This window comes from Mauremys mutica, chromosome 6, assembly GCF_020497125.1.
Source record: "Mauremys mutica isolate MM-2020 ecotype Southern chromosome 6, ASM2049712v1, whole genome shotgun sequence".
NCBI lineage: Eukaryota > Metazoa > Chordata > Testudines > Geoemydidae > Mauremys > Mauremys mutica.
The window spans coordinates 17,845,803-17,866,468 of record NC_059077.1 but is presented as its reverse complement, the minus strand read 5'-3'; the positions used below and the strand labels follow the sequence as shown (position 1 = coordinate 17,866,468).

At 37.8% G+C, this 20,666-nt stretch overlaps 1 protein-coding gene across 1 annotated transcript in view; it reads left to right on the top strand.

Moving 5' to 3' along the window:
* MBD2 (methyl-CpG binding domain protein 2) overlaps nucleotides 1–20,666 on the top strand; it is a 55,415-nt gene that overhangs the window by 13,571 nt on the left and 21,178 nt on the right. Inside the window, exons 2-3 of the mRNA XM_045020699.1 lie at nucleotides 264–423; nucleotides 9,800–9,937. Of these exons, the coding sequence (XP_044876634.1) occupies nucleotides 264–423; nucleotides 9,800–9,937 (298 nt within the window). The remainder of the gene's footprint in view (nucleotides 1–263; nucleotides 424–9,799; nucleotides 9,938–20,666) is intronic.

The following is a 20,666-nucleotide window of genomic DNA, read 5'->3' as shown; positions in this document are numbered from 1 at the left end:
AATAGTGCATACTTGTGTCCATCAGCCTGAAACATAGGTTAGAACCCTGAGCAAAGGATGGGACTGGATTTTAGGTGAGCGATGATACCTCGGCTCAATTGCCTAATACATGCGTAAATACACCACAATGAACATGATGCATGGAATAAAGATATGGAAGCTTCTTAAAGTATCGATTTAAAAAGGTATGAAACCTGTTCTAAGAAGTCAAAGCTGTATCATTTCGTAAAACAAAACATACTAAAGTGTTTTCTTCTTTTTAGTCCAAGTGGTAAGAAGTTCAGAAGCAAGCCTCAGTTGGCAAGATACCTGGGAAACACTGTTGATCTCAGCAGTTTTGACTTCAGAACGGGAAAGATGATGCCCAGTAAATTACAGAAGAACAAACAGAGACTAAGGAATGATTCTCTCAATCAAAATAAGGTTTGTTAGTAAATACACTGTGTTTAAGTGTATCTATGCTACTTCAGATCCTAAAATTGCCCTTTCCTCTAGTGCATTTAGCAATTTTTTCTGCGTAAAGCAGCCTGCTGCTGAGGGTTGTGTGTGTCTGTGTATATTTATCTTTTTAGTTGTCATGGAGGTGTAGATTTTTTTGATAGAGGCAATATTCTACTACTACAGGGAACAATCAAGGTGAGGCTAAACCTGGAACATCAAATTTAAACAATAATTCGAGAGTTGGCCCGTGTGTGTGATTTGAGAACAAATTTCAGTAATGTTCATCTGATGACCGATAAGGCTTAAAGCACATTTCTAAATTAGACCTGTTAAGTTAGTTCGTGTCAAGAAATTATCCAGTTCACTTGTCCAGCTTTTGCCCTTGTTATGTTCATCTTCCTGTTCTGAGCTAAAATGTTTCATATTTTTTCATACGTGCCAGGAAGCTTGACTTTTGAGGCAGTTACATAATATTTATACAAACGTTGGGGTCTTTTAAAATTATGCATCCAAAAGAAGCAATTTTTTTAAAGCTGGGGTCTGTGAAACGAGACTGCATCAGGCTTTTTTTATTAATAGGAAAATATACTCCTCTTCTGGATAGTGCTTAGGAGAAAAAAAAGGGAGCTGGGGGACTAAAGCACACACAGGCAAAGATAATAGATGCAGCATGTTAGGAAAATGACCAATAAAGCCGTGGCTGCTGACACCTAGATACCATAGTGACGGATGCAGTAAGAATGCTTATACTGTAAGGATTCTTTCCAAAAGTTGTCTGTTGGGTTTTTAAAACAAGTTGCAATGTTTTCATTTAAATTAGCAATTATATATTTAGACAGTGCATGAAAATGCATAATAAGCCGCATCTGGTTTCCAGGACATGGATTCCCAAGATTAAATTAATGGCAGATGACAGAAGGCATGGACCACACAGTTCATGCTGATCTTTTACATTTAATGAGTGCATTAAAAAAAATAAATAACAGCACCCCCAGACATGCGCTTTTTTGAAAGGGCAAGTAATGGAGGAGGAGTACAGTACCAGGAAACTAATTCGGTGAGTTTTGCAGAATTTTATATATAAAAGTCTGGGCCACATTCTGATATTTACAATAGTGCAAATTGTGAGTAATACTCTTGAAATCACAGAAACTATCCTGGGTTTACAGCTGTGTAAGTGAGATCAGAATCTACACTACTGTTTGTTCAGTTTCTTAGGCAAATATCATTTGTTAAGATCTTATGCTATTTAAAACCTTTACTTTGTGGGCTACTGGATTATTTCTTCAGTAGTTATTTCAGTAAATAGGACTTTAAATTTAATCCTGAAGTTTGCTATTTGTGAGTTCTAATGCACAGTTGTTAGAGGAGAGAGATGTGTGGTGTTCATCTTCTAGTAAACCTTGCAACTGAATTCTTATACAGTACCTCTAACAGATTTACCTTGTCATGTTTGTGCATACATTTATTCACACCTACTGTACTTCTTGTTAGTCTTGTACAAACAGTTTACCATGAGTGGTTTCTAAATCATTTGCCTCTGATTTATATTTTTTGCAAAGGACGAAGTATAAAACTGCAGCTAAGCTGTCTTTCTCAACCATATTGAGGCAGTTAAATAGGCAGTTAAATGGCTATTAGCCAGGGTGGGCAAGGATGGTGTCCCTAGCCTCTGTTTGCCAGAAGCTGGAAATGGGCAACAGGGGATGGATCACTTGCCTGTTCTGTGCATTCCCTATGGGGCACCTGGCATTGGTCACTGTTGGAAGGCAGGCTATTGGGCTAGATGGACCTCTGGTCTGACCCAGTATGGCCACTCTTATGTTCTTATATACAGATGGTAATGGAAAAATCCTGTTTTAAAAAAAAAATTCCCCTCTGCCATCATTAATTGAACATATTAGTTAAGTTTTTTGATAACTTTAGCTTGATACCAGCATGTAGATATTGCAAGTAAGTTTTCTTCTTCTTTGTGCTGTTAGCATTTATGGGTCACTTACAATCTGTTATCCAGTCTTCTACACAAACTGCAAGGCATCCTGATTAGATATTAGTGCACTTACTGAACTTGCAGAATTAACAATAAAACCCTTTTGATTGATGGACTTTGTCGAGGGTAGAGGGGAAGGAGGAGTTTTGCTTCAATCTTACAGTAATCTTTTCAAATAATTTGTAATGCCTTTAATTTGGACATTTTAAGTATTTAAAACTATTTTGCTAATTTTAGAGATTCCTGAAGAGAGAACTGAATAGGAGATTCAGAGTAGTTTTGAATAAGAACTAATAAACACAGTTGTTTGCTGTTACTGTTATGCTGTAAAAATGCCTTCCACGACCCTTTCAAATTGGTGGTTGGCTTTATTTTGAAAGAAAAGTGTATTAGACTACTTTCTAACCAAACATTTATGTAATGAGTGATCTAAGGATCATCTGGTTGGAAAGGCTTGGAAATAATATTGTGGGAACTTTCTAAATCATACTCAGTATGAAGTATCTTTTCCAGAAGGAAAAGTGGACGGCCTTCTGGAAAACATTTCTGCTAGCATTGAAATATTATGTAAGGAAGAATACAGCTGGATGAGGCATATATGTGGCACAACGATGCATTGACAGGCCTGACAGATGATATAATACCTTAGTTCCTAGAAGGGCAAAGGGACTTTATGTGAGGAGAGCTGCTTTTAAAGGATGTTAATCAAGCAGCAGCAGAACTTGGCAGAGAAGTCTTTGGCCTTTAAGCCCATTCTGATTAAGAATATTGAGCTTTCTTTAACAAGTATATTGGTAACTGAATACCATAACTTACTTTGTGTCTTAAATGAAGTGATGTTTATTAGACCATTTATAGACATTTCATTGCATTTTACTTTGTGTCCTTTATCGTGAAGGATTCCAAAGTGCTATACGAATGTAGACTATGTGAAATACAGAGGTGATACTTCATCCACCGCTAGGATGCAACTATTGGAGCAACACCATGAAATGAACCATGGATGAATGCTAGTTTATGGTTTCATTAAAAATTCTCAGTTTGCACTCTGAAAATCAACCGCACACTGTACTGCATAATTATAATTAATTATGATTTTCTGAACATCCAAAAGTATACAGGGAGCTGCATCAAAACAAGTAAAGCTGAGTTCCCTGCTTACTAGGGGGCTGATCCAAAGCCCACTGAAATCAGTGGGAGACTTTAGGGACTTCCTTGATGGCCCACTGAAGTCAGTGAAAAGTACAGATATGACATTAGAAATGAGGATAATCAGGACACAAAAAGCAGGCTAGGAAGAGGGTAAAGGCATGGTTACAGAATACTTTTACATTGATTCTCTTGTCGCTTGAACAGTTCGACAGACTCCTGCTAGCTGTCAAACTGAACCTCCTAGAAAGTGGTTGATATGGAAGAGCCTGGGAACTTTCCAGGGCCATGGCACCACAGAAATTTGAAGCCCAGACCAACTCTGGCTGACTTCAGGCTAGTTAGGTGTCTGGTAAATCTTATGTTCCCCCATAGTTAATACTTGTTTTGCATTTCTCTGCAACTATAAGGTCTAAAAGCTTTTTAAAAAATGAAATCTTAACAACTCCAGAATTTGATTGCTTAAGCTCTTGCATTCCCCAGGGAAAGCTTCCTATTCACTGCTTTTAAGTGTATGTGTGGATTCTATACGAATTATCACATACACAAAATACGGTAGCTTGTTATTTGCCTCTTAGTAGTGTGCTAGAGTATCACAGTTTGTTTTGTTTATCCCTCTCCTGAGTGACTATAGAAAGATATCTAAAGAAACATATCTTTAAAATAAAAATTAAAACTAGAATGAGATGAAAGATCACACAGTACTTGCACAGTATCTTTCATTTCACTGAATAATTTGAGGGAAATACTTCAAAAAAAAAAAGGATCTCAAGTTGCATGCACAAAATGTCTTGAACATACAACTCAAAATGCCTTTTATTTATTTGATTGTTTATTTTTAAGTATCCCTGGTTGTTTATAGTGTAAAAGTTCTGAAATTAAAAAGTTTGTTTGGGTTTAAAAGTCTCTGGATATAATGCCAAAAGACTTGATATTGTCTCAGAAAAGCTGTGGAAGACTGGTGTTCATGTTTATATTGAAAGTGCTTGTGGAATATAATACACTTAGAAATGATGGGGCCAAATACATCCATTATCTTAACTCCATTGGCTTCAGTGCAAGCTTTAGATCTGTGTCATTTGTGAAAAAATTGGACAACACAGTATTTTTTAAATAAAAAAATCCCCCTGTTTTTGATGGAAACATTTATATTCAGTAGCCTGACCCAAATTACTCTTATTGGATGCAAGGCAATCTCAAAACATCTGATTTCTTTGCCTGCTAGAAAATTAGAGGTGCATAATGTAAGAACATTGTTGCATTTTGGTGACCCTTATTGTCCAAAGCTGCTTTACTGTATTAACAAATGCACAACAATATTTCAGACTTCAGCAAAAGCAACCTAATGCCCTCAGTCCGCCATGAAAAATTCCAGCCCTTCCCCATTGGAAACATCTTCAAAATGAGATTTGCAAGTTACCATGTGTTAATTTGTTAATTTGTTACCACTCATTGGGCTACTACTTAGGGCATGTCTGCACCAAAACACTAAACAGAGTTGAGGCATATCAACTAAAAGTGTGAAGTCAGTGCACATAAATTAAAAATGTTAACCTCTGTGTGAATGCTGTCGTTCAGGAGTAATTATTTTGCTTCTACTTAATCCTCCTCCAAGAGACCACTTTATTCCTTAGTGAGAGGATGGGGAGGGCTGGGGGGAGGACAATGCATAGACATCTAAACCTGCCAGATTACTGTAGCTCTGGCCTTGTGAAAGTGAACAAGCAATTTGAGATCTAGTTCTACAGTTTGAAAAGTGCTCAATAGGATGTGAACAATAAGTGGCACACTCGTGAATGTTTTAAAAAGGAATCCAGTAAAGCTCTATGGGTCTGACGTCATTGACAGCAATATTTAGAGGATTCATTATTATAACACATGGCACTAATACAGACATGGAGATCACAGTCTGTAAAAATCCCTTCTACGCAGGGAGAAGATTTCTCAAAATAGAAGCTGTTTAACTGCAAACAAAGGCATAACATGATCCAGTTAGAAGCTCCGAGACACATTCAGACTAAAAATAAGAAAATGTTGTAGCTTAAGATCATAGACTTGTTAGGGGGTGCTAGTCAGGCCTTTAGGTTGAGTGGCTGATATCCAACCCAGGCCTTCAAAGGTTCTGGACCCATGTTCCTTATTGAAGGAAATATGACTCAGGAATTGTAACTCAATATCAGTTTCTATTTTATAAATTTTATTAAAACTCTAAAACTAAAGTTTAATCAAGAAAACTTACACCAGAGCTAACCTTAATAATATTGAACAAAAATAAAACACTAAAACTATCAAATCAAACAAGTTAATATTGGAGATAAATTATCAGCTGAGTAAAAAAATAATCCCTATATAAATTCTAAGGAGTCTAAGTATGTGGCTTTAGTAGGAATTTATAACCAAACAAAAGAACTTCACCAAATCAATCATATCTATAATTTGCATCTGGTTAAGTGTGTATATACTTATATTGAAGCTTATATTGAAACCAGTTATTCACTTTTTATCTGATCTACAACCTCAGAGCCAATTATAAAGCTTCCTTCTTACATGGTGGGGTACCCTTTTCCTCCCTTCCAGCACAGATATTATAAATACAATCTTTAACAGAACATTCTTGATAAGCACAAGTTTAACAATTATTATTTATCAGAAATTACAGATGACAATATAAAGTCTCTCAAGACTTTTTAAAACACAGAACATACTTTATGGGAAAATATTTAGAGCTGTTTAATCCTGGGAACTTCATTTTTTCCAGTGCCTATCCTGTGTGGCTTTATTAGGTGTCAGCACAGATGTGTGTGCACCCAGCCACACTTTCACTTTTACACCCTGAAAAAGGCTGGGATGTTCTTAGTAGGGCCAGTGTTTTCTGGAAATTGGCAATATTGCTGCGTTTTTTCCCTGAAATTACCTTTCATTTCTGGAATCACCGATTCCTTATGACTTTCTAACTTGTGCTTCAGGCATTCGAGCCGTTTCCTACCAATGTCTAAATGGTTAAACATGAGGATAACATTAAAGAATTCGGCAAAGATATGTTCCATATGGATGTAGGGAAGTTATTTGGTACAATTTGAAGCGAAGTTCTTGACCACGTTAAAAAGGTCTGCATAGTAAACCACATTAAAGGTCCATGTCAAGTTGTAGCCATAGAAAACAGAAAACAAAGGGCAGAGGGTGGCGAAGTGACAGTAGCAAAGACACAGTTCACAATTACTGGTGTGCTTGCATGACAAAATGAAAATCAGAAATACAGAAAAAGGTAGGACAAGAATGGGTGGAGGCCTGTTGCAGTGCAAACATCCTGCTAGAAAAACTAGACAATTGCAAAATGAGAGAATTCCTAAACAAACACATATGAAATGGGGCCTGTATCCTGCAAGCAAGTACACTGAGATGAGTCTATCTTCCCCACGTCTTTGAACTAAACAAGCAACAATTGATTGCTGAATTGAAGGATCAGCATGCAGCTATAATTATGGATGAATATACAGACAGTATACACCAGTATGTTGCAAATGTTCTAATGGAGCTGATGCAAGTTTCAGAAGATTTCCCAGCTGCTGCCACGCTCATAGAAACAGTAGAGTTTGAACACGCTAAACTACTCTACAGTTGCACAAGCTGTTATAAAGACCCTTGTACACCATGAAATTGACTTTTCGAATGTAGTGGCTGGTGTGACAGATAATGCAGAGTACGTGTAAAAGTAATTCAAAGACAGTTGAAATGGCATTTTAAACAACTGCATTGATGTGCCTGCTGGGCACACATTACAGCTTTACTAGGTGATTGCCGGTGCCATTTGTATATGGAAGTGGACCGTCTGTGTGCTCTAACAAAAAAGCTGTTCTTATCGCCCTTGGAGTTGAAAGTCCGACATTACCACTGGAACCAGTTGTAACAAGATGGACTACTTGGTTTAAAGCCATAGACTATCACGGCCATCATGTGGAGTACTACAAGGGGTTCATTGCTTGGGAAATCGAATTGGATAACACGGCTGCTGTTTTAGAGGAGCTAAGTGTTCTATTGCAGAGTGAATTGCTTGTGGCAAATTTAATTTTTATTGAAGCAGATGCAACTCCACTTGTTCAGACACCGCTTATGTTTGAATCACGGTTGACATTACCAACAGAAGTGTACAACGTGGCATCTGATCTGCTGGCAATACTTCAGTACAGAGGACAGAATGCACTGTACAATCTCAAGCATCAAGTTTTTCAGAGCTGTGTAGCGAAATTGCAGGGGTATTTAAATACAAACAGCCAGCATATAGATTTTTTTCATGATGTGAGAATCCTTGATCTCAAGCAAGTTTGTGTACTCACCTGCAACTTCAGTGACTATGAAGAGAGTATACCGCTGCTGAGTTCTGTACCTGAGGGTGAGCGAGCAGTTTACTTGAACATTGTAAATTAACTTCCTAGTACCAATGACATTTCTCTCTCAAGTTTTTGGAAAAGTATGGACAAACGTTTGCCAAGACTTAGCCAGATTGCTCGTGTTGTTTTGGCAATCCAGTGCAATTCAGTTGATGCTGAACGCAGTTTCTCCAGTCTTGAAAAAGTGCTAACCCCGCAACGTTACTGTATGTGATTGGAAAGTATGAAGATGTATGCGCAAATGAGTTTTAATTTATCCTAAGTGTGTGTCAGTGAATATTTGTATATTTGATATAGGTGATATTCAGATATTTGCAATAAAATGTTAGTTTAAGCAGAAATGTATTTTTATTGCAAATTTCCACTTGTTAAATTGTTGCATAAAACAATAATCCAGCTTTCATTTTAATTGTATAGTCTAGTGTGGCAAGAATTTTGTTTTGTATTTATACTGATGATCACTTAATACATTTTTTAATTTTCTAAAACTGACAATTTTGTTGTTTGTTTGTTTTTTTAAAAAAAGTCTGTAAACGTAATGTCGGCTACCACCTTTTTTGTGCTGTAAATGACTACATATTGCTCAGGTTTGTCTATACATTTTTTTGTATTAATATAATGCATATCCAAAATTTCTGAAATAAAAAGTTTTGAAAATCCGAAATTACTCTGTTTTCATGGACGAAAACACTGGCTGTAGTTCTTAAGTATGTGGGATGTGTTAGCCAGCAATTCATAAAATATTTGGTATTTTCTGTATCGCAGAAGTTTTTTCAGCCTGTGACATACCACTGCCAAAATATCAAGCATAAGACCACATGTGAGGAAACTAGCATATTCTTATCTGGATCATGTATCCTAAAAATATTGTCACCAGTCTATGGGAAATAAAATATAATCCCCTTTTATAAAAATACCTAATGAAAATACCTGAGCACAACAGAGCCAGTCGTGCAAACATTCATTTATCAGTAAAATAAAAATAAGTTCACACTTAAGATATATTATGTCCATTTTCGCCTGAGCTAATCTAAAACCAGGGCAGTTTTTTCATTCTTCTTGGAAACAAGATTTTACAGTAAGTATCCTAGTTTGAAACTAGATTATAAGTCAAACATCTTATCTTCTAAAATCTCCATATTGATAGAGAAATTACTTAAAGCACACCAAGATGAAACACATTCAAAATATAATTTAAAAAAAATATATAGAAGGTATTGATATACAAACAAGCTGTTTTCACAGTAGTGAGGGTAATTAACTATTAGAACACTTTATTAGGGTTGTGAGGGTTTCTTTGTCACTTAATGTCATTTACTCTAAGATTTAAAATGTTTCTGAAAGAGATGCTCTAACTCAATTAAAGTTATGAAGATCCTTGCTGCAGGATATATTATGATCTGTGTTTATGTAGGAGGTTCAATTAGATCATATTGGTCTATTTTGGTCTTAATATCTGTGAATTTCTGAATAATACTTTTGTTTATTAGAACCCTAAATTACTTGCTTTGAATATTGGAAGGCTGAATTTGTCATTAGCTTTCTGACAATAGCTCACTTTGGCAACAAGTCATTTAAATAAATAACATATTTTCCAATAAGGAAAGGTGGGCTGTCATGCTGCTTTATTTCTCCACGGCATAGAAGTAGCCTTGAAACTTCTAAACCTCAGTTTTTTCTTTAAAATAAGTGAGTTGGTTGAAAGGTTAGCTGTCCAAGAACTCAGTGCAGTAACAACAAATTCTTTCACAAGTCAGTAAAAATGGGTTAATCCAACAGCAATCTGCTATACGGTCTTTGCTAATTCTTTTTTTTTTTTTTTTTTAAACAGGGTAAACCAGACTTAAATACGACACTGCCAATCAGACAAACAGCGTCCATTTTCAAACAGCCAGTAACCAAAGTTACCAACCATCCTAGCAATAAAGTGAGATCAGATCCACAACGAGTGACTGAACAGCCACGACAGGTAAGAAGGTCATCAGTTCCCTGTTACGATTCAGAAAATGGTATTGTGACCTGAGATCTGATTGGGTTTGGTTTAAATTTAAGACAGAATAATTTGCATTCCAGGGGAGATTTATAGCCTTAATGCGATTCCTATTAAGTATCTCTTCCTTTAATAAAAAGATGTGTAGTGGAGAAGAAATGAAAAGGCTTGATTCCATGCATGTTAAAATAAGTGTGTAGGAGGCTAACTCTTTAATCCGTACCTTCATTCATGGTTCTACAATTAGAGAATTTCACTTAGTCATAACACTTTTTAAAAGATATCCCTGTATTTTGACATGAAGCATCAAACTTCATTGTGTTGTCCTCCTTACAGCATTTGTTCCTAAAAAGTTCGCTGTTTTATAAAGGGGAGGGGATAGAACATACCTTTGTAAAAGGCATTTTACTGGAAGAAAGCTTTACATAAAACATTAAAAAATGCTGTTTTGTGTTTCTTAAATTCATTAAATCCCCTTTAAGGAGACTTTTGATGAATGCTCATTTTCAGAAAATAGTAGAGTATATTATTATAAACTCTGTTTTGTACAGGATTTCATTTAGATCCCTTTCTTTGTACTGATGTTTGATCATCTCTTCACCCCAAAGGGATCTCCATTTGAAAAGAAATGAACAAATGCAAGAACTATCACCAGGAACACTCTGTTAGCTAATTATTAGTGCTGTGTATATGTGAGTGAGATTTAAAAACAGTACCTGAAGGATCAATGTAATCTTATTTATCAAGTTCCTGTAAGGTTGCTACCATCAAATTAAGATGCCTTATATATTGGCTGTTTAAGAAGAAAGTACTACAGCACTTATTTATGTATTCGGTACACTCTCACAACCCCTTTCTTATTATAGAAGAGAGGTTAAGTTCTGGGGACAAACATGCTTTTAACATTCATTCCCTATGAAATCCAGACTACTTCTATCAGCATTGCTCCCTCAAGGTTCCTGTGTGCAGATCTTTTAAGAAATAGTTTTGACCTATCACACGTGATTGGGCTTTGTTTTCTTAAAGAATCTACCTAAAGAATTTGGATCCTACATCCTGTGTAGTGTTTCTTCCTCTTCAGGTGAGCCAGAAAAGAAGAAATTTGGAGCCATATTGGATCATCTTGTTATAGAGGTCTTTCAGCAAGATTTGAAGGTCTCGACTTGCCTCACTGTTGGTCCCACGAGGTTCAGCAGGGGCCATGTAAGTGTATCACATCCAGATCTAAAAGATACATAACTGCATGGGTCTACAACCTCTTATCACCACATATTCTTTGGGTTTCCCTTGAGCGACTACACTTCCAGTGCCAGGGCTTTTCCTTTCAGTGTGGCTGCTGCACCACTAATATTCACCAAACTGGGTGGCAGTTATAGTACCTTCATTCTAGAGGAATGGATCTCTGCCAGTTCATACCTTGATGACTGACTCAAAACCCTTCCCTGGTTGTCTGCTCCCCTACCTCCCACAAATTTAGTGATTGAGGTCTTCTACAACTAGTCCCTTGATCTTTATGTGAAAGAGTAATCTCTCCTCCTAAAGATTCCCATTATAGATGACTTTCAATACTCAGTTGGGCAAGGTCTTTGCCTTCTAAGAGAGGGTTTAATAAATTAAGAAGATGGAATGAGATCTAAAGCTAAGCAACACCTGCTATATTGGATATCCTGGTTACTTTTGAACAGATTCCATTTTCATCTTTTACAGCATCACTTCTTGGTAAGAGGACACACTGAATAAAATCGCTAAACAAAATGTTGGTGTTCTGAGCAGAAGAGGTTTCTATAAAGATCGGTGACATTTTTTATTGTTTTTGAAGAGTTGGGTTTGAAATGGTTACCCCACCCCCGGTTCCCTATTTAGTGCTGATTTTAGACAAGAATTTTAGGGCTGTTGTTAACTTAAAGCTGTGTTCTTGTTTTCTCCAATGCACTTCATCTCTTTGGAATGGTCACATAGATCCCAAGAACCTGGAGACATCATTATTTTTGTGTAAATTTGACTTCTAAAGCGCAGGCTGGTGTGGCTTCAGCTTGTCTGCAATTTCCCTGGGTCTTTAAAGGCACTGATTCTAGCTTTTTCTTCTATTCAGTAAAGCTCATGTGGTTCTGGGTAGTGCAGAGTTAACAGTATGCAGAAAATCCAAAAAGCTTAAAATTCATAGTGTTTCAATTGCTTGACTAACCCTGTGATATGTAAACTCACTAATCTGGATTGGTGGGGTACAGTAACAAAAAATTATCCTTTTCATAATTGCTAACATAATTGATTTGAGGGAACCAACCATGGGAGTGAAATTCAGCTCAAAGATATTTCCCACCATAGTATTTGTATTCCTTTCCAGCCTGTCTGTTGTTAGATTTTCAAACCATAAATTTGGATTGTTGTAAAAGTCCTTGCTGGAAAATTTATAAACAGTACATTTTTTTTATTATGGTGCAGTAAACAAAGAAGTTAATTTAAAGTATCTAGTATACAAACTTTCTTCCAAACTATGTCTAGAGACTTTCCTGGTACAACAACTTTAAAAAAAAAAGAAAAAAGAAAAAAGGAAGGAAGGAAGAAAATAATCTGGAATCCTAAAACCCTCTTTAAAATTTAGGGATGGAAGCAGACTCTCCCAGCACTTCCCAATTAACCTCCAGATAAACTGTGTTAGAGACTGAGTTTATAAAGACTTTCCTGTTTGTGCTTTGTGTTTCAGGAAAGTTGCAATTCAAAACAGACAATAGATGACTTATTTACATTGTAACAAATATCAATGCAATAATTTGACCATTGATTATATGCTTTTCATATAGGACATGTAAATCTCTTAGAAATTAGTCTCCTCCATGGAAAAATAATCTGTCACGTGATGATGATAGAAGTCTTTTTTGTATATAAATTGCCAAATGGTCCAGAGGGATCTCAGCTCACCACCTCTGTGTGCAAGTGCACATCTGCAATCACTTGCATATGTGTGTATGCATATGATAGGTTTTATCCTAATTGTGCATTTTAATAGATTTGCACACAAATTCTGTAATTATGCACATTCTGCTGAGTACAGAAGAAGTCCAGTGGAGTGCTTAGGCCCTGCTTACTTTCCACAAAGAAGGGATTTGGTTCCCTGTTAGGATCTTTTACAGGACAAAATAATGAGGCAGGACTGGATACTGACAGTTAAATTAGACTCTGAGAGAGAACACCAGGGTTTCCCAACATTTCATATTGTAGAGCATCTCTTAGTAGTGAGGCAGTCTCATGATTACGCTTTCCAAATCAAAGTGAATTCCTCCCACATACAATCAGTTTCCCCTCCAAACAAAATCCATTTCACACTTTCCCTCACATAGACATTCAAAATAAACTCCCACTGCAGTTGATGTTGCCACCCCCATGAGCTCCACACATGTACAAATTTCCCCTGTGCTAAAACTCAAGTTCAATCAACCTTCTACCTTCACGTGTCCTGGTTTCTGTATGCCTACTTGCCTCACTATTCCCCCACCCCTACCTCAAATCTCCCTCTAGGTACCTCCCTCTTTTTTTTTTTTCCCCCTAGGTACCTTGGTCTGGCCTCCTTTCTCTTCTCTACCTTTTTACCCCCATCTACCTCCCTCCTCACAATAAAAGTTGAAACCAGATTTTGCCAACATTCCTTCTGAGCCTGACTTTTCACATGGTGGTCTCAATGGCTCCTTATTTGTGGTAGCTATCCCCTTAGTAATCCCAGTAGTTTCTTTGTCATGTGATAGCTTCAGAAGTAATCAATCTGGTGGCTCCCTAGGTGGTGTTGCAATGAGATTTCGGGCAGCAGCTCCTTCAGGTAGCAGATCTCTCTGATGGTAGTTCCTCCATGACCTTGTAGCAGCAGCTTCCTCCTTTTATAGAGCAACAGACCCTAGTGGCATCTGTGGTTCTATGCTTTTAGGTGTCCTGGCAGCAGCTGCACACAAAGGATGGAGCCAGGATCATCATGAGGCTGCGCAGCTCTTCATGTGCCACTGGAAAGGGCTTTTAGACCACAGTACAGGAACATCTGGAATACATACAACTCTTAAGTTCTTGGTTCTCTATCTTACTTGCTCATCAAGAAGGAGGAGTTCACACGAGGGTGTGAGAAGGTAGAGCTGCACATCTAGGATTCCCAGGTCTATGTTGTATCCTTAGGAGGGGACCGAGTCTATTTATTGAAGACCGAACCTTGCTGACAAACTACTTCTTTTTTACCCCCACTGCTGAACCGGTGAATGCACTTCCAACTTCTGTGAATTGTTTTAAAATCCTCAAACAACTTTTTTTTTTTCATACACTGACACCAACCAATCCAGAGGCACTTTGCTAAAACTATATTTGTCATCAAAGCACAGTGGTGTGTTTACCCACATGCTACCAAACTTCAAGTCTGTCTCATTCACAGAGCCTTCTTGTAGCTACTTCACTCTCTTCCTAAATTACTCTCATACCCAAAACCTGTTTTGGGGGTCTCACTCCTTTGATTTTTATTTTTTACTACTTGCATTTTGTAGCATTTTGTTTCCCTTCTTGCAGGCTTCATTTTCTTGCCTGTTTCATTACATGGACTAGAAACCCTCAGTCTTCCAGTCATTGCTGCTTGTCTTACTGCTTCAGAGTTGTATTGCACTCAGCTTTGGCTGAGGTTAAGCAGTCAACCTTGGACTGCTACCCAGAATCGCTCTGTGGATGAAAAATGTCAGAATAGCTATTGGCTTCAAGAGCAGTTTCATCTGTAAAAAGCAGAAAGCCTGTTTCCTCATCATTTCTAAAACTAAGTATGATTTTGCTTAATGTCAGCAAACTGCACCTTCTCTCAATTACTGCTCTCTCCTTTCTCAACCAAAAGGACACCAGATGTGGCAGTACTCTATACTGTGGCAGTACTCTCTACCCCTGCCACATACTTCCTTTTGAACCTGGAGTGGGGATTCCCAGAAGAAAGAAAAATAATATAGACCAGTGGAGACCCAAGAGCAAGACCTTAAGTCTACAGGCAATAAGTTAGCCAATCAGTTGCTTAAGTTAGTACTGCTGCCTATTCAGTGTTTCACATCTGACTGAAGAATATTCAGTGACATGGCAAACCAAAACTCCTTTCTTCCTCATGGATTTCAGTATCTCTGCCCTCTAGGTGTCTGCTCTGTTTCACTCTCCAGAGGTCACTGCTCCAAGGTGTAATCAAAAGCTGTACTATTTGTGAAGCACATGTTCTCTCCTTGAAAACACAGGACTCCTTGGTGCTAACTGGCCTGAACTTTTTGACCTCCAGGGCATGCTACAAAGCCCACCTGTTTCTTCACCAAAAGCTTCAACGCAAGTCTCACTTAATGAATAGGGTTTTTTAGGTAGTGGATATTTTGAGACTTGACCAGTTATCTACTGGAGTTATGAGTGTGTAGTGCCTTTAAGTATAAGAGAGCCTAGGGCAAACGTTTTGTTTGTATTGATTTAAATCAAAACTAGTTGAATCACTGATTTTAATAATGATTTAACGCAACAAGCAGAAAACACAGATTTAAATAATAGATTTTAATCATATTGTGCATTTATACTTTTTAGGTATTTTCCTAAAGAAAGGTTGAGTCTCGTTAATTGGTAACTATTAAAACATGTTGATTTTGCAAAATCAACATAACATTTACACTAAATTTGGTGCTTCCTTTTGCTAATCAGGAGGATACACCATGCACATACATACATTCTCTTTAATTATATATCATATTTACTCAGATTCCTAATTTTTACATTTTTATTATGTTAGAAAATGGTAAATGATGCATTCCTTATTAACTAGATGATTAATTTTTTTTTTTACTTGTGATTATTGCGTCAAGCCCAATTTGGATAGAAATTCAAGTTCCCTTAAAATGCACAAAAACAGCATTTTAGTTTTATGCAATAAAAATATTAACATAAGTGTTTGATAATAAGAAAAAATGTTTATCAAAACATGTTTTGCAGTTAAAACTGATTAAAGGAAGTATTTGTAGATAGTGAAATTAACTGATTTGTGGTCACCATGTCCTTCAGGATTTTAGAACTAGTAAATTATGATCTCTCTCACACCTAGATTTTATTCATAGATTGGGAAAAGGAAAACAAGGTTTCCTGCCTTTTTTAACTCCCAGTTGGTTTCTGAACTTTGATTGAACTAGTTATTGAACTGAACTAAGCGAATAAACTGAAATGAAGAAAATATTCTCTCTGCAGCTGCAGAAAAGGCTACTGCTATCTAAAGCTGGTTTAGCACTTCTGCAAACTCTGGTTCCAGGCGCTTAGTCAGTGACTTCCTCTTCTTCAGTGGTTTAACTTTCTTTGAAACTTGGGAGCAAACATGTATTGCTTATATTATTTTTTGTATTTAAATAATTTAAATAGATCATAATAAATTGTCAATTTCCAATTTATTTTAAATATTTTTTTAAAAAATAAACCTCTTCAATTTAAATAAAAATCTGTTTAAAATAAAATCTGTTTTTTAATTTTTTTAAATAATTTTTTATGTATGCTGGTATAATATGAGATAAGTGCTAATCACATTTGTCTTGCCAATGTTTCAGCTCAGTGCCTTCACATTTCATTTGGCTTAAATAATTCATGAGAATCTCTGGACTTTTGAACATACACAGGTTGTTCACACAGTCTAACCAGAAAAAGATCCTCTATCATAGGAATTAAGGAATCAGATGATATATCCCAGCTGATTCTTCGATCCTCCCAAAATGAAATTCCAAAAGGGGTTGACTCTCTTCACTTCACCCACTTACCTCAGGATAATTCTGAGCAATAGACGGGCCTTGTAACGTTCCCTAAGGGTCATATGTGCTCACTGAAATGAGATTTGAACTTTGACTCTGCAACTAAGCAGGAAAAGAAGTACAGAATAGGATGGAGTGGCTGATCCTGAGTTGAATAATGTTTTAAATTAAAACCATTGCATGTATTTACATTGTTATGAGCTGGGTGAATCCTTGTGGTTGAGTTTAAAACCTAATTCAATCTGATATGTGAACACACCCTTAATTTAAGTTACTTGGAAGAGAGAGTTTCAGGGGCCACACCAAAAATAAGGCCTAATAGAGTCTGCCCAGAAACTAGTACGATGTTGTCTCTCAGAGACAGAGAGAGAAAACGAACAGTGAGAGAAAGAGGGAGAAGCAAGAAAGTCAAGCAGAAGCCTGTGGGCTCAGTACGATTCTGGGAAAAGCTAGAAAGGGAGATTTTGCGTCTGTTGGCTAAAGAGATTTAGAGCTGTGAGCTAAAGAAGGCTCCTTTTGTTCTTAGTTTCTCCTGCATTTGGAGAAGCAGGACTTTTTACATTCCTTGTAAATACATGATTGCATTAAACAGAATACCGGACTTCCATTTTCCAACTGGAAATGCTCCCGGGCATAGGCGCAGACTCTGCGGGTACTCAAGGGGAAAAAATGGTGGGTGCTGAGTGCCCACCGGCAGCCCCCCAAGCCGTTCCTTCTGCTCCCTCCAGCGCCTCCCACCTGCCGATCAGTGCCTCCAACCCACCATGGATCAGCTGTTCCATGGCGTGCAGGAGGCACTGGGAGGCAGGGGGTGGAGCGACGGTGGGGTGTGCTCGGAGAGGGGCTGGAAAGAGGTGGGGCAGGATGGGAAGAGACAGGGGTAGGACCTTGAGGGAAAAGGTGGAGTAGGTGTGAGGCCTGGGGCAGAGCCGGAGGTCAAGCACCACCCACCCTCCACGGCATATTAGAAAGTCAGTGCTTCTGTCCCAGGGCCCTGAAATTTGACTAGCTGCTCAGATCAAAAAAGGGTATCAGTATTATGCCCCAAACTACTACTTTAAAAGTTGAATACATGGGACAGTAACAAGGATGCCAGTATCTTTTGTACTGACTGCTGCTCTTGAATGTAAAAAAAAAAAACCCTAAGGAAATGGAAGGCAGATTATGAAGTAACAATTTACACCCCCAATCCTGCAAATTGCTTCAACCAGGCATAAGAACATAAGAATGGCCGTACCGGGTCAGACCAAAGGTCCATCTAGCCCAGTATCTATCTACCGACAGTGGCCAATGCCAGGTGCCCCAGAGGGAGTGAACCTAACAGGCAATGATCAAGTGATCTCTCTCCTGCCATCCATCTCCATCCTCTGATGAACAGAGGCTAGGGACACCATTCTTACCCATCCTGGCTAATAGCCATTTATGGACTTAGCCACCATGAATTTATCCAATTCCCTTTTAAACATTGTTATAGTCCTAGCCTTCACAACCTCCTCAGGTAAGGAGTAAGTCATAATCCCATTGATGACACTGAGACACTGAACAGACACAGGGGTTTAGAGTAACTTGCACAATTAATGTCTGAAAGATTAAATTAAAAACCTTATTTGCACTTGACGTAAATCTTACCAAAGGATTTGTGTTTTTGACAAATAGCTAATTCATGAGACTATTTTAATGGAGTGTCTTTAAGTGTGTTAAAGTAGCTCTTTGAACTAGCTGTTCCCTTAAAAATACAAGCACTTCCAACTACATCTGCAGTTACCTCCATTTAATAGATAGAAATCATGAGTCATACATTTATTGTGTAGGGATTCAATTTGGACACTCTTGCATTCTTCACTAAACATTACAAAGTGGAAATCTTATCTTGCTTGAAAGGTCCTGGACAGTTTATGTTTCCTTATGTTTATTCATATTTACTTCAAGCTTTTTCCAAGCACTGGAATATATATATTGAAGAGGAATAATCCTTCTTTTCAGGGGGATAGAGTAGATGACCTCCTTTTTGTTGTTGTTTTTTTGTTAAATTATTGTTAACTCTTAGAGATTTCTGACCTCTAGATTGGTGGATGTCAGCAAGTGAGAACAGGACAAATTTTCATCAACTGGAAACTTGTGTTCTGATAGCTTAAATGGCCACAGATTTGAACCTGAGAATGGTCCTTCTGGAAGTGAATATTTAGTTATTTTTCTTTATCAGTGAGCATCTACTTTGGAAATTGTACACTTAGAGAAGCTGACACTCTGTTGCATGTTCATTAGTAAAATCTTGTAAGTGGTTTTGGCAGATGGTACCTAAGGATTATATTGTAACAATTTTCCAAAGCCATTTTCTGTTAAGATTTTTTTTAAACAACTCTCAAAAACCGATAATATATACTAACAGAGCACAAGTACCCCTACGAGCTTACTGTAAATGCGTGAGTTGCACATTCTGTTTTTCCCTTGGATTGTTGGATAGTTACTTCTAAGAAGTTGGCAAAAGAAGGGTCTCCCTGCCTCTTCTATTCAGAGTTACTGTTTCCATCTAAACCTCTTGTGGTGACTCTAAATCATGTATTGAACTTCTTGATTGAATACAGTATTGAACAACTTCACAGATTTTGTGATACCTGGTAAAATATGTCTTATTAATCACAGAATACATACATGCATAAAATTTGACTTGGTTGTAGGGGTGTCATTTTCATGACATTTCCTTGTGCAGTTTTATTTCATAGGTGCCGGTCTCTTCAACCCCCTTTTTTATAGATGGGGAACTGAGGAACAGGGAGACTAAATGATTTGCCCAAGGTCACATGGGAACTCTGTGGCAGAGCAGGGAATTTAACCTGGCTCTCCTGTATCCCAGGCCAGTGCTCAACCAACTAGTCCCTCTTTCCTCTCTATTAAACTGTATAGTAACGAGGGGGGGTTCCTACATTTCTAACGACTAATGCAAGGAATATCAGGAAGAGACATCATGTCTGTAGCTGTCACCATAGAAGAAGGATTAAAGTGTAGCTTTTCAGTAATTAAGCTGTAAACTATCTTATGCTTTACATTATAATAAGTAAGATTGCCCTGTCCTCTTAGGGTCCAATCCTGCACAATATAACTCCTGTAGGCAGTCCTATTGACTTCCATGCGAGTACTTCCAATGCTAAGGGTTTGCAAGATTTGAGGGTATGTCTATACTGCAGTTAAAAGCCCATGATGGGCCCGTGCCAGCAGACTCAGGCTTGCTGGGCTCAGGCTCGTAGGCTGTTTAATTGTGGTGTAGATGTTCAGGCTTGTGCTGGAGGTCGGGTTCTAGGACCCCGTGAGGTGGGAGGGTCGTAGAGCCCAGGCTCCAGCCAGAACCCAAGCATCTACGCCACATTTAAACAGCTCCTTAGCCTGAGCCCTGCAAGCCTGAGCCAGCTGATAGTGTCCCGCTGCAGTGTAGACATACCCTGAGACCCTTAGTCTTTTTGTGTTCTGGAGTCCTTGTTCTAACTGGATGGGCAATCTCTTATTAGCAAAGTGATTCCAATGCTTAGATACCTTTTTAAAAGTAACACTTAATATGAGGAATGACATGGAAAAGGCCAGTGCACTCATGTTACTCTTTTTAGTAATTTTGGGGCAACTGTGTAAAACAGGCTGTTTCCATTTATTGCACTAAGGAAAATTGGCAGCTCTTAGCACTTTATATTCAGTGGTTACAGTAATAGGGAGCCTAATCTATCAGAGGATCTGCACAGAGATTTAGACATTCCAACACTGAGCATTACAGCACCTAACTATTAGGTGCCTAGAAAATCACAGTAACAACATGCATCCGACAAAGTGGGTATTCACCCATGAAAGCTCATTCTCCAATACGTCTGTTAGTCTATAAGGTGCCACAGGACTCTTTGCTGCTTTTACAGATCCAGACTAACACGGCTACCCCTCTGATAATAAGAACAGGAGTACTTGTG